At 45.7% G+C, this 14,258-nt stretch overlaps 1 protein-coding gene across 1 annotated transcript; it reads left to right on the top strand.

Moving 5' to 3' along the window:
* Positions 1-396: 396 nt before the first annotated feature.
* On the top strand, positions 397-13,006 carry LOC119401942 (uncharacterized). Its single transcript, XM_049418458.1, has 2 exons — positions 397-1,501; positions 10,064-13,006. The coding sequence occupies exons 1-2, from the start codon at positions 558-560 to the stop codon at positions 10,128-10,130; spliced, it is 1,011 nt and encodes a 336-aa protein (XP_049274415.1). The 5' UTR covers positions 397-557; the 3' UTR covers positions 10,131-13,006.
* Positions 13,007-14,258: the final 1,252 nt, after the last annotated feature.

Genomic DNA, 14,258 nt, shown 5'->3' with positions numbered 1-14,258 from the left:
GCGAAAGTACATTGAAAATCGTATCGATCAGCAGGACAAAAAAAAACCGAACGCCCCCAACTACACACCCTGTTATTGCAGCGGCTGCGTGGAGGAGCATTCATTTATGCAATAGCCGCTTAAAACATCGCTCGCCCTCCGTAAATCAGTCACAACGACAGTGACTTATTTCACAACACACAGAAAACTTGCATCAAAAGAACTTCCGTGAGTTGCGCACCGTAAGATTGGCTTTTCTTGCGTGCAAAACAACAACGCGCGCTATCCGCGCCCTGCAACCCGCCGGAAAGTTTCAGGTGACGCTGTGAGCCGCGCCGCCTGTCGGCGGCGACATGAAGTGCGTCACGCTCCGCCGCTCAGTGAGCGCACTATAGAACACTGTAGTCATCACCAATTCACCATCATCGCCATCTGCATTGAACCAACGCCAACGTTTGCATTTAATTGATTAAACCAATTAAACCACCGTGCTAGTGGGCAAATTCGAGCGATTCTTCCAGGCAAGCTGGAGTTCTACTGTGTAGCCGAGCTTTTGCAACAATGCTCGGTAGCGCATAATGGTTAGACGATGCTTTGTACCCTTCTGCAACTCGGGGTACAGATCGTGCAAAGAAAAGTTTTCGATGTTCGCCGCACCTAAAGACGACGAACTTTTGGAGAAGTGGAGGCGCGCGATACCAGCGATACCCAAGAGGCGTCGAGCGCTTCAGACGAACGATTACGTCTGCGAGAAACACTTCGAGCCCGAACTCGTGTGCAAAGAATGGACGGCGCACTACAAGGGGCACGTTTTGGTGAACGTCCCCCGGAAAAGGGTCATACTTTCGAGGGACGCCGTGCCGACCAGGTTCCCCGACTGCACGGCGAACCTCCCCAAAACCCCGAGGCGCTCGACGAAACCTCTCGTAAGGGCATCTCTCGTCTTGTCGAAGAAAAGCAAGTCATCCATTCGAGCTCCTTGCGAGGGAAGCGCCAGTGACTGTCAGTGTTCATGCGAGTCGCCAACTGCCGTGTCCGGCAACCCTGTGGGCACTGCAGTCTTCGGGCCAGGTGAAGAACAAGACTGCACCGGCACCTCCGTTAAAAAAGAGTCTTCCGTGTTTTCAAGCCTGTTGTACGACATTCCGATATCTTTTCTTCCCGCAATGTCGTGGGGGGTACACAGGCTTGAACTGGGTGACGAGAAGAGCGTTGTTTTTTCGCAGCTGAAGCCTTCCCAAGGACTTTTCAGCGACCCGTCATCGGGAAGCGCGAGTTCGTTTACTCCCTTCGGCGCTCCCAAGATCGTGCAAATCGACGAGAAAATGCGAGTTCGCGCGGTCTTCATGGGAAAGTGCGTCCCCTTGGAGCAACTGAACTATGCAGGCCAGCTGTCGACTCTTGATGACGTACAGTCGTTCTTACAATACGTGGACCAAATTAAGATTTGTGCCGGAGGGCCGATTGCTCTGGGGCAACCCCAAGTTGAACCTGGAAGCGCGTACATTGACACGAACCACAGGTGGCGCCACAATAACTGCTCCATGGTCGTACATTCGGAAGCGTCGTCTTGCCAAATGTGCCTTAGCCTGCGCGCCACTTTGCAGATTTGCCAGCAGGAGATGCTGGAGAGGAAACGGCCAGATCTCACCTTAATTAGTCTAGATGCCAGCGTTGAAGGATGCAGTTGATACATCGCACCGAGGTAATTATGTGCCCAAAATGTTGAACAGGCTGCCTATCCATTTAACGCAACTACCTGTCAAGCTAAAAGCCTCACGCACAGCTTGAAAGCATAGCTGATGAAGACGTCAAAACAAAACTGAATGACACCAACAGGGTGCACGTCGCAGTAGCGAAAGAAGTGCATAGTGGCCATTAGGTTGGCTAACAAGAAAGGAAGACGCTCAGTGGCTGCTAATGTGCTTTCTGCTACACATGCGAAACCCTTCTGCGTACAAGTCCATTGCAACTAGAGCACTGCACGGGCCGATTTTTCCGGCCCGGGCCGGCCCGAAAATGCCCGCCCGAGCCCGGCCCGGTGTTCTTAAATGTGGCCTGTACCCGGCCCGGGCCCGAAAGGTTTGGGCCCGGCCCGGCCCGGCTCGGCCCGTTTCAGCTAAAGTTTCAGCTAGTTACGCCTTGAGCATAAAGGAGGCACTGTCCAACCTTTGGTTATTGTGAAGATACCTGCCGCACACAAGATATTTTCTAGAGATTGTTTTAGGAACTTCTTTCAGTGTCACGACTTTCACTGGTACTGTGCATACTTTCGGTGAATTACGCGCGTAACACTCTTGCGAAATGATTGCAGGGCAATATAAAATATAATTAGTCATAGCTGGCTATTTCATGTACGCACGCAGTGCTAACCACGCAATCTCATTTTTGCATTTCAAAGAACAACTACAAAATATAATACCTGTATAAAGTGGAGAAAAACGCATGGCAGAAATTTTTAGGTTGAGTCTACATCAACTGCATATATACGAGCTAGGGCTGTTGAGTAAAAGTAGCAAGTCTCCTGCAAACGTCATCTATTGCACAATGCAATGAAAAAAAAAAAACGTGCTCTAGCTGCTTCTGGAGGAATACGCCAGGCTGGGCAGCGTTACATAAATTAAAGCTATCGTGTTGGCGCCTCGGCAGGCAACTGCACCCAACCTACACTACGTTTTCGTGTTCAAAACAACAAGGTTCTTTGTCCCACCCTTCTTCCCCGAGTCACCGCCACCGCCACTCGGGGAAACGAGTGTCTCTGTGGTCTGGCGCATCACCACTAGTAATGGGAAAATCAACAACGGCGTTTGCCCTGGGTTAAGAGTCGGTCCTCATCTTGCACTTAAAATCCATGAAAAACAGCTCCTGAGATATTAATGACTCACAAGTCGTGTTGGCCAGTCTACGGGCATGCGAGCGTAGCTGCATACTCGGAATGTTTCCCTAGATACCAACGCGCACATCTTATATACACTAATCTAGGCAGTTTACCGTTGCTTTCCTTACACGGCACCCAAGAACGTCTTTCACTCACTATAATGGCGGAAGCTTATATTAGGCGTTTCTTGAAATCCCAAGTAGCATACCGATGGAGCAAAATTGTAGACGTCTTGTGCACTCGAGGTGGTTTAAATTACCCGGAGCCCTCAACGATGGCGTCTCATATAGATAGCCTGGGTCGCTTCGGGAAGTTAAGCCCCACAAAACAACAAAAACAAAGCCACACAACGTACACACGCAATTATACCTATACGTATGAGACCCGGGCCTAATACGGGCCTGGCTCAGGCCCGAGCCGGACCCGAGCCCGAAGATCAAGGGCCCGGCCCGGGCCCGATCCAAGAACCCCTTACCCGGCCCGCGGGCCGGGTCGGGCCCGGGTTTTCGGGCCGGCCTGGGCCCGTGCAGTGCTCTAATTGCAACAATGTGCTTTCGCTGCCACGCTTGATAATCATGCAGAAGTATTTGAGCATTTCGAAAGTGAAATGCGAATTTGATTGCAGGTTTTGTGCTGCCTTTAAAAATAAAACGACATGCAAGGACTGTGTTTCAGTGCCACAAGATCCTGGTCTTCGCAGAAATTCAAGTCAGGAAAGAAATGAGCGTGTATTCTAAATCTGTGACTTACTATGGGTTCAGCGGTTTTGGAGATTGTGTCGCCATATGTGATGACCTTGCAGATCATGGTCCAGTTTTGACTCTTCGTGCTTGTGGTGACATCTATGCGCAACTGGTTACAGTATTCCAATGCCAGTAAAGAGTCTACTGAAGATGTTATACTCGCGTAGCTCGTGTTGAAGGCATTATATCTGCTTGAGGAGGCCGGCGCAACAGTCATTGCAATAGCGTATGATGGTGACGCAACCAACCGCCTCTTGCAGAAGGAGCTGAGAATTTATGGGGTGCTACACGAAACTAGTCACTCTTTTATTCACCCAATTGATGTGCGCAAAGTTTTTTTTTTTTCTGATACACATCACCTAATGAAAGGTGTGTGGACGCGGCTGTATGTGCAAAGCGCTTAATGCGATAGCATTAAAGAGCTCTTTCCGCAGAAATTCTGGTGTTGTCAGTTGTTGGTTGTGGGGGGGGGGGGGGGGAGCGAGAATTCAGCGTTGTCCATGAGCAAAACTTCGAAATAGACTCAAAGGAAAATAATAAAAACTTTTGGTTAGAATGGTGATCAAATCCAGGACTTCTGTGTGGCAAGCAGGTGTTTTACCACAGAGCCATGTCAGTGCTTCAAACTGTTTTGGGAAAAAAAAACTTTACGAATTTTGTGTAATGTGAGGCGTCTCCTTAACACATGTAATATTGGTTGGCTTAAGGACCCACCAATTACAAAAGCGTTCAGGCATAATTAATTGTCATTATCAGCGACAGCATCAACGAAGTGTACAGGTGTGCATGTTGCCTTATGGATGCGTAGTGGGCACTTTGCCAATTCGCAAAAGGAAGAATTGTGGTGTAGCGTGCCCTTCACCACTGTACTTGCCATAGGCATTCTAAGATAGTTTGAAATGGCCAATGTTACGCGTACAGATGTTCCTTTCCTTGCGACACAGTGTCCACCGGGAAGCGAAGCCAGGCGATGCAAACGGGGCCCGATTACGCTTTCGCGTTCTACTCTTGAAGGCAAAGCTCAAACTTCCTTTTTTGTACATAAAAGGGAGAGAAAGCTCTTTAATGAAACGCAGAGAATTCTGCCGGCGTATATAAAGGCGCCTACATGCTACTCTGTATAGGGGAGGGGATTGAGGCCTTTTCGTCGAGAACCCAAACAAACTGGACGTGTGTTTGCCCGAAGATTACTCATTCACACATCAATATACGTCCAACGCTGAAAAAATTGGCCATAGTACATTGGCTGGCCAGTTGGTTGGCAATCATAACAAATTTGAACAGCTCTACTGAACACGGAGAGCATACATCAGCACTACGTGTATGTGTGTTCTTCGTCCACAGTCACTCACGCTGTTCAAGTTTATTATGACTGAAAAAAAGTGCAGGCTAGACTTGCCACCCACTAGTACAGCCCAAGTGTAATGCAACGCTTGAGTTTCTGCTCAAAAAGAGGCACACGGGCTCCATAACTTTAAGGGGCCCGTTAACCACCCCTCGGGCTTGGTGAGAAAACACATCCTGCAGATAGCAGACACTGCTATGAACATCTCAGCCAAAATTTTGCACTCGTGCGCAGCGAGGAGAGCTTAAAAGCGGAGCGCTCTACGGTGCACTCTTTCTACGGTGCGCTCTTTTCATACAGAGGCCCATCCTCACTTTTGAGCTGCCGGCGCCTGCTGGTTGACATCGAACAGCAGGTAGCATGCTATTGGCCAATACCCGACATAAGTGCGGCGCTTGGATCAGATGCACTTCTTGCCATGGGTTTGCTGTAGGGGTGTGCGAATATGAAATTTTTCGAATACGAATCGAATACGAATATCCACCTTCGAATATCGAATCGAATATCGAATATCAAAGGAAAAATGCCTCCACAGTAACAATATTTTATTTAACATGTAGCTATTTAAAAAAAAAACATTAACAGCCTGACTGGCAACACAACATACACTGCTATCTCCAGAACACAATGTCCAGGCTAGCACAATGCACATCACAACACAAGCAAATATTACGGTACAATGAAAGTAATGACTACATGTTATCGTGAAGAAATATGAGTTGCTCCACGTGATCAGGCAGCAGGCGCTTTCCAATGTAATATTCGACGAATATTCGAAACTTTAGAATATTCGCACACCCCTAGTTTGCTGCTATGTGCCTGTGCATTGCTCCATAGTCTTCTAGAATTGCACAGTAAGCCACACTTGCGCAAAAAATTGCAACGAAAGAGAGCGATCACGTTTCATCATGCATGCTCAAAGTCGCAATGCGTGCTGACGTAACTTCTTTACCCTGTGCTACCCTTCCTTGCTTAGCTTCCAGCACGCTCGTCAGGAAAGTGCTTAAAGCATGCGACAAGTCCCTGTAACTCCGCTCGTTCTTGACGGATTCGAGAAATTTTTGTGGCAATCGATTCTTTAGGCAATAAACTCCAGTACTGAGGTCGTTCGGTGATTAGTACTTGGAAAAGTGGTTCATGACCCCTTTAAAGGCACAACAAAATTTACAATTAGATTCAGCGATGTCTTTGGTGTTATGAATCACAGCACTCCCCAGCAAGACGCAACAGCAGGAAGCAAGGGACATGCACATTCTCGCGTCCTTTCTGCATTAGCTCAACACAGAAAAAATGTAGTAGTTGCCAGAAAGATTTCCCAGTGCCAATTATCTGACAGGGCACACTGCAGAGAGCCTTCATGTTACTGTTTTGTCGACCTTAGAACTCAGCAGATAGCTTTTGAAAGAATGTGAATTTGAATACGTGCTGACCGGTGAAATTTAACTAAGATATGCTGAAGTGCTTTTTTTTTAATCGTCAAGCTAAGTTGGGGAGTCAAAATGAACATCTGTCGAGGTTGCTGTCGGGTAGATTTTAAAAGTAGCCATAAGTAGCTGTGCCATTGAATTTTATCTGAAAACTTGCAGTCAAATAAAATAGAAATGATACTGTGATCATTTTTATTATTAAACAAAAATAGTATTTTGAAGCAGCAAAAACACAGGAATAAGAGCACAGTTTTTTTTTCTTCTTGCTTGGGCTTTGCAAGCACCAGGTAAGTCGCAAATAAATGAATAAATTATTATTCGTTTATTTCGCTCAACAAACCTTTTAACCGTGTTCAACCACGGCAAACTTTTTTTGCTACAAGCAGCTGAAGTGAGATTTTTCAGCAGCAGCACTACAGATAGGTATGCCTATGAACTGACATTGAAAAATATGCTGGATATGCATTCATTCCCCTTCCCATGTCCAGCACACAGAAGTCATGGTGTATATCTGCTTCATAATTTTATTGCAATGAGAACGCAACAACTGTGTAAACCATGATGCATTCTAGGTATACGGAAAAGCAGATCATGACCATATAGAGACAAGTATGGCAGTCAGCTGAAAAAAGTTTAGCTCGAAGTGGATGAATATCCAGCTGGAACTTTATCAGTTTCAGGCTGTAATTCTGCCATATATTACAGCTGGATTGAGCGGAATTATCGAACTGAAAGTCTTTCCAGCTGTAAAGATTTCCAGTTCAGCAATCCATGCTGGAAATGGAACTTTTTTTCATCTGTTGGTAAACAGGTTCAGGGAAAGGATATTTGCAATCGCAGCATTGTTCTGTCACAGGGGCATAGCCAGGTGGGGGTGGTTGGGGGGTTCAACCCCCCCCCCCCCCCGAAATTTTCAGTTTTGCTTGCGTATATATACATGCGCACATACAAATGCACGCACGAACATACATAAAGTATGGTTGAAACCCCCCCCCCCCCCCGAAAAAGATTTCTGGCTACGCCCCTGTTCTGTCAATACTGTGTGAATACTAGCCCTAATGTGAATCTGGCTTTCAGGAACATAGTGCCACAGTTTCTTTTAACTGCAATTCTTGATCAGCAATGCTTGTCATGACAAAATGAAAATGGGAGGTGGTAGGAAGGATGGTCTCGAAGAACAGCCAGAATAATGGATGATACCATGCTTGCAGAATAATGAATATATCTGAACCACATGAATGCAGTTGCATGAGGCAAGAAACAGATGTAAAGGTTGAACACTTTTTTTTTAAGGAATTCATTGGAATATTTCATGGTGTTGTATAAAAGCCCCCTCTGTGGCAATAAAGCCGCTATGGTAGATTGCACACATCAGGAAAATTTAGAGTGCAGAAATTTAATACTGAACTAGTGTTTCAGTAGTCATGGTATGCGCCTTAATTCTAGACGTTAACGAAAGCTAGAAAGATGAGATATGTCACCCAGTAATGTTCTCGGCTAGGCCACGACAATAAAGCTCTACCTTGCTGTATGCTCACGCATCACTTGGAAAACTTGGAAAAGAGATTCCGTGTTGATTTTGTTTCTTCAAAAAGTTCTCTCTTTTTTAGGGGGCAGGGCTACGAGGCACGAAGCAGCTCCTGCAACATGCGAGTGTTTCAATGCCACTTTTGCTGTTCAACTTATGCCATCTTCGACATATGACACCGGGGCACCTAGGCGTTAGGATGATTGGACAAACTGGCGCACGGGGCAACCCAGTGCGATTTGATGAAAATGCCATTAGCAATTTTTTAAACTAAGCAGTTTTGCCATCTGAGCGGACTCCATTATACATAGATGTGCTGAAAACTTGACGAAAAAGTGAAATAATGCTATTCGTGTTAAACATGTGGCCACAATTTTTCAGCATGGCAGTGCTACAAAGCATTGCACAAACATTTGTTGCAAGAAATGCCAATGCTTGTTTAACTTGTGACCTACAGGTGGTAGTAAAGTAGATAAAAAAAAGAAACTCAAAGTAGATAAAAAATAAGAAACTCAATGCCACAGTAGAATAAAACTCACAGGGTTCCTATGCATTCACCTCAAACGAATCAAAAGGTGAAAGCCATCTTCTTTTTCTTCTTGGTCAATGCATTGATCCTTCCCTGCCCTCTCCCGCAAGCTTACTGCGCCTCAGCTGGTTTTGCACTGCCTCCGGGAGCGGCCCACTTTTACTAAGCAACGATCACATGTGATGACGTGAACCTGTGACGTCACAAATGATCTGTGACGTCATCACGTGATAATTTTTCGCATCACTCGTGTTGAAGCCGCCGACGCCGTTTGATGAAGCATCTAAGGCTTTACTAGTGGCACACGGTCACTTCACAAAAGGTTCTCTTTTTGTCTCGACCGGACCTGATGCACAAGGGAACCAATCAATGTTGAGAAAATTTGATCCCGAAGATAGGTGCAGACGCTCTCGCCATTATTTAATGTTGGTTGTTGGAGGGCTTTTTAATTTATTATTCGCGTTTTTATTTTATTATCGGCAAGAGTGCAGAAATGCGCCCGCCCGCCCGCCCGCGCGAGCGCCACAATGGGTATGGCTTTACCATCATCATCATCGTTTTGCGCGCGTTTTTGCAGCAATGCGCAACATGCGCAATCCTTTCGGCTGAGACCACTGAAACGAAGAGATCATTAGTGTGTCAGTAATGGGGAGGAAATGTTTTGTCCCCCGCTGTAACACGGGGTACAAGACTTGCAAGGAAAAGTTTTCGCTTTTCTCCGCGCCGAAGGACGACGAGCTCCTGGACAAGTGGAGGCGTGCAATCCCGAGAAAGGATCGAGTGCTTCAGGCGGTAGACTACGTCTGCGAAAAACATTTCGAGCCTGAACTAGTGAGCAAGGAATGGACGGCCCACTACCAGGGACGCGTTCTGATGAACGTGCCACGACGGGCGATATTATTGAAGGACGCCGTGCCGACGCGGTTTCCTGATTGCACGCCACACCCCTCCAAGACCCCAAAGAGCAGGAAGAGACCGGCCCAAAAGACATCATCTGTCCCATCGAAGAAACGCGCTCCAGCTATTCGAGATTCTTGCGAAGGAAGCGCCAGTAACCGTCAATCACCCAGTGACCGTCAAGCTTCCAGTAACCGTCAATCTCCCAGTGACCATCGGTCTTCGTGCGCGTCATCGACTGCCGTATCCGGCATCTCTGCGGACACTACAGACGTATTCGGGCCAGATGAAGAACAAGGCTGCGCCGGACCGTCAATTAAAGAAGAGTGTTCCGTGTTTTCTAGCCTGCTTGACGATAGTTCACTATATCTTCTTCCCACAAAGTCATGGGGGGTACATAGGCTGGAACTCGGTGACGAGAGAAGCGTCGTTTTTTCGGAGCTGAAGCCCACGCAAGGACTTTCCATCGACCCGTCATCAGGAGGCGCGAGTTCGTTTGCTCCCTTCAGCTCTCCCAAGATCGTGCAAATCGACGAGAAAATGCAAGTGCGCGCGGTCTTCATGGGAAAGTGCGTCGACATGGAGCAACTGAACTATGCAGGCCAGCTGTCGACTCTTGAAGATGTACAGTCGTTTTTACAGTACGTGGACCAAATTAAAATTTGTGCCGGAGGGCCGAGTGCTCTGGAGCACCCGCAAGTTGAACCTGAGAGTGCGTACGTTGACACGAGCCACAGGTGGCGCCACAATAGCTGCTCCTTGATCGTACACTTCGGAAGCGTCATCTTGCCTAATGTGCCTTAGCCTGCCTGCCACATTGCAGATTCGCCAGAAGAGGATGCCGAAGGGAAAACGGTTGTTGCAAACAGCCAGATCACGGCGTCGGTAGTTTGGATGCTAGCATTGAAGGATGTGGTTGATACATTGTGCTGAGCTAATTACGCACTCAGAATGTTGAAAAACAGGCTGCTTAAGCAATTTAAACCGATAGCTTCTGAGGTAAAGAAAGCTCGCAAACAGCTTAAAAAAACTTGGACGCTTGCGCTTCGCCTTCGAGAGTTGAGCTGCAATCGCCTGGTTGGGCCTCGTTCGCATAGTCATCTCATTCGTTTGCCAGCCTTCGCTTCCCAGTGGACCCCTCAACCTTGCCTTGAGGAAAGGAATGTCTCTGTGCGTAACATTGGTAGTCTCAGGTGCAGTTGTGAATTGCCTACAACGGCATAATTTTTCATACTGCGAACCAGCAAAGTACCCACTACGCGTCCGTAAGGCAACATGCACAGCTTCCACAGCTGCATAGTTTGTTGATGCTGTTGCTGCTGATAATGAGAAAGTGTGCCTGAGTGCTTTGCAATGAGTGTGTGGACCTTTAAACCACCCACTCATTGCGCTACTCGCATGGTGTGACGCTTGGAATGATTCTACGATTCTGCCACGCATCATTACATGTGTTAACGGTAGTCCTTGCGCTACGTGACACCTGTGCAGGGTTTTTATTGTCCGAAGCAGTTTCACGCATTGGCGTGGCTCTGTGGTATAACACCTGACTGCCACGCAGACGGCCTGGGTTTGAATCCCACTTGAACCAGAGATGATTTTTATTATTTATTTCTTTGCATCTCAATTTTTTTGCTCATGGACAACGTCGATTTTTCACTCACAACCAAAGACGCTGATGCCAACACCAGAATTTCTGTGAAACGAGTTCTTTAATGCTATGGCATTAAAAAATGGCTGATGAATACACCAAAACAAAACTGAAAAACGATGACTTAGCCAGAACACACATCACAGTAGTGAAAGAGTGCCTAGTGACTGCTATGCTGGCTAACAAGAAAGGATGACACTACACGGAACAGTGGCTACCAATGTGCCGTCTACTACACATACGAAACCTATCTGTGTACAAGTTCCTCCGTGACAACAATGCGCTTTCGCTGCCGAGCCTGACAACCGTGCGGAAGTGTTTGAGCACTGCGAGAGTGAAATGGGAATTTGATTCCAGGTTTTGTGCTTCCTTTAAAAATAAAATGGCATGCAAGGGCATGTTTCAGTGCCACAGGATTCTGGTGTTCAAAGAAACTCGAGTCGGGGAGGAAACGAGGGTGCACTCCAAATCGACGACTTACTGTGGGTTCAGTGACTTTGGTGATGGCATCACCACAGGTGATGACCTTGCAGATTGTGGTCTATTCTTCACTGTTAGTGCTTTCAGTGAGAATTATTGACAACCAGTTGCAGTATACACCAGTAAAGGGCCTAGTAAGAGTGTCATACTTGTGCTGCTCGTGTTGAAGGCAATATATCTGCTTGAGGAGGCCGGCACGATAGTATATGATGGTGCCCCAGCCAGCCACCTCATGTGGAAGAGCTGAGCCTAAGTGGGGCACTACACAAAGCTAGTCACTCGTTTTTTCACCCAACTGATGATGCACGCAAAGTTAGTTTTTTTCTAATGCATTTCACCAAATAAAATACGCACAGACCTGGCTGTATGCGCGAAAGGTTTTGTCCAGTAAATGGTAAGCGCGTTCAGTGGCCACACTACGACCGCATTTTTTTCATGGACTTGGGACAAGCTGGACACCTGCATGTTTGCCTGAAGATTACTCATTCGCACATCAGAATGTCCAACACTGAAAAAATGTGGGTTAGACTTGCAACCCAGCTGTTAGGCCAAAGTCTAGCACAAGGCTTTGATTTATACTCATAAAGGAGCACACAGAGACTTTGTAACATTAAATGCACAAGAGAATTTACAATTAGATTCAACAATGTCTTTGATGCTACGAATCGCAGTACTCCACAGCAGGGTGTGACTGCAAGAAGCAAAGGACCTGCACAGTGTCGCATCCATTTCGCATTGGCTTATAGGGACACTAGAAAGAAAAACGATTTTTCACGGATTGGTAAATTACAATTTCACAATACCGAAAACAGCACTCTAACTGCTAGAACACGCTTGGAAAGCGAGAAAACACGCGAACAAAAAATGTGGGTGGCAACACCGCATTGAAATTCCCGCAACAAACGCTCGGATGTTGTAGATTTTGATGGTGTCTACTAGGTCATACGTTGTTCCTAATTGGCAAAAGTGATGTACATGGTCCTCTGAGGGGGCGATAGACTTAACGCATCAAGCTTCAGAAAATCTCGTTGAGGCAATGTCGCCAAAATACGAAAAATACACTTCGAAATCCGCAACGTCACACACGGAGATTTAGGCACAAAATTTAAAAATGAAACTGACCTTGATTTTCGCCTATTAATCAACATATGATGGTGAAATTAATGACAGTAGAACTCTCAGAGTACGTTTTATCAATCTGAACTGATTCAATCTTTAATGTCCCTAAAGATTTTCTGTGTCAATTATGTGACAAAGCAGAGAGCTTTCGTGTCACTGTTGTCGGCTTTAGAACTGTGCAGATACCTCTTGAAAGAACATGGATTTAAATACATGCTGACTGCCAATTTTACTAAGATGTGCTGGAGTGCTTGTAATTATCAGGCGAATAGGAGGCCAAATTGAAGATCCCTCAAGGTTGCTGTTGAGTAATTGAAAAAGGAGTCGGAACTGAAAGCTTAAGGTAGCCATGCCGTTGAATTTTATTTCCAAAATTGTAGTCAAATAGAATAGAAATGGTATTGACTAGAGTTTTTGTTGAACAATAAATATCATTTTGAAAAACCGAAACAGAAATAAGAGCACAGTTCTTTCCTTTCTTGCTTGGTCTTCCAAGCAACAGGTAAGTTGCAAATAAGTTACTTTTAATTCAGTGTGCCTGTATATAATCTATGTAGAACAGATAGTGTCAGAGAGTAATTTTGGAGCATTACAGTGAACAAGTCAGTAAGAACAATAAACATTGAAGCAGTGCTTTGTTGAAGCCACAGACCGAAATTGATTAGTAGTCATCATAACGCATGCAATGTGTTCTTACCACTGTTATTTCCTTCTGACGTCATTTTATTGATTATGTTATTCTTAATTCTTCACTGTACATCTTATTTAGTTGTGACCTTCTTCTTTCGTTCTTTTTTTTCTTATTGCTATTCATGTATATATATATATATATATATATATATATATATATATATATATATATATATATATATATATATATATTCATGTATTTGCCCTCCTGCTTCGACCCAAATAGGGTCTGCAGTATCGTCTAAATAAAAAAATTAAAAAATACCAGTTGAGCTCCTAGCAAAATCTGGTTGATTTTGAACAGTCCAGCTTCATTGTGTTTGGATCTTTGTTTTTGACAGGTTTGCATGAGAACGCATGTTGTGCACCAGCATTAGAAATTTATACGAGCCTACATTGGCTTTAACATCTTTCAATGTCACACGCAGTCGATATCTGGTATTTGAAAACAAGGGGAAATGCTCAAAAATATATATACGCATACGGCAGGCTGGCGAGACCACAACACATGGCCCCCGACATAGCGTCATCTGTCGCACAAAGTGTGCAATGTTGGGGAATCGTCTACCACATTTGCCAGTTCACCGCACAAAGTGTGGAACGTTGGTGAATCGTCTATCACATTTGCCAATTCATCGCACAAAGTGTTCAACATTGGTGAATCGTCTACCACATTTGCCAGTTCACCGCACAGTGTGTGCAACGTTGGTGAATCGTCTACCAGATTTGCTAGTTCACCGCACAAAGTGTTCAACGTTGGTGAATCGTCTGCCACAATTGCCAGTTCACCGCACAATGTGTGCAACGTTGGTGAATCGTCTACCACATTTGCCAGTTCACCGCACAAAGTGTGCAACGTTGGTGAATCGTCTACCACATTTGCCAGTTCACCGCACAAAGTGTGCAACGTTGGTGAATCGTCTACCACATTTGCCAGTTCACACACCTGCCTTATTTTTCCACCGTGCTCAACACTGCATTGACATTACTGGAAT

The sequence above is a fragment of the Rhipicephalus sanguineus genome, chromosome 8 (genome assembly GCF_013339695.2).
Source record: "Rhipicephalus sanguineus isolate Rsan-2018 chromosome 8, BIME_Rsan_1.4, whole genome shotgun sequence".
In the NCBI taxonomy this organism is placed as follows: domain Eukaryota; kingdom Metazoa; phylum Arthropoda; class Arachnida; order Ixodida; family Ixodidae; genus Rhipicephalus; species Rhipicephalus sanguineus.
This window is presented reverse-complemented; position numbering and strand designations above follow the sequence as displayed.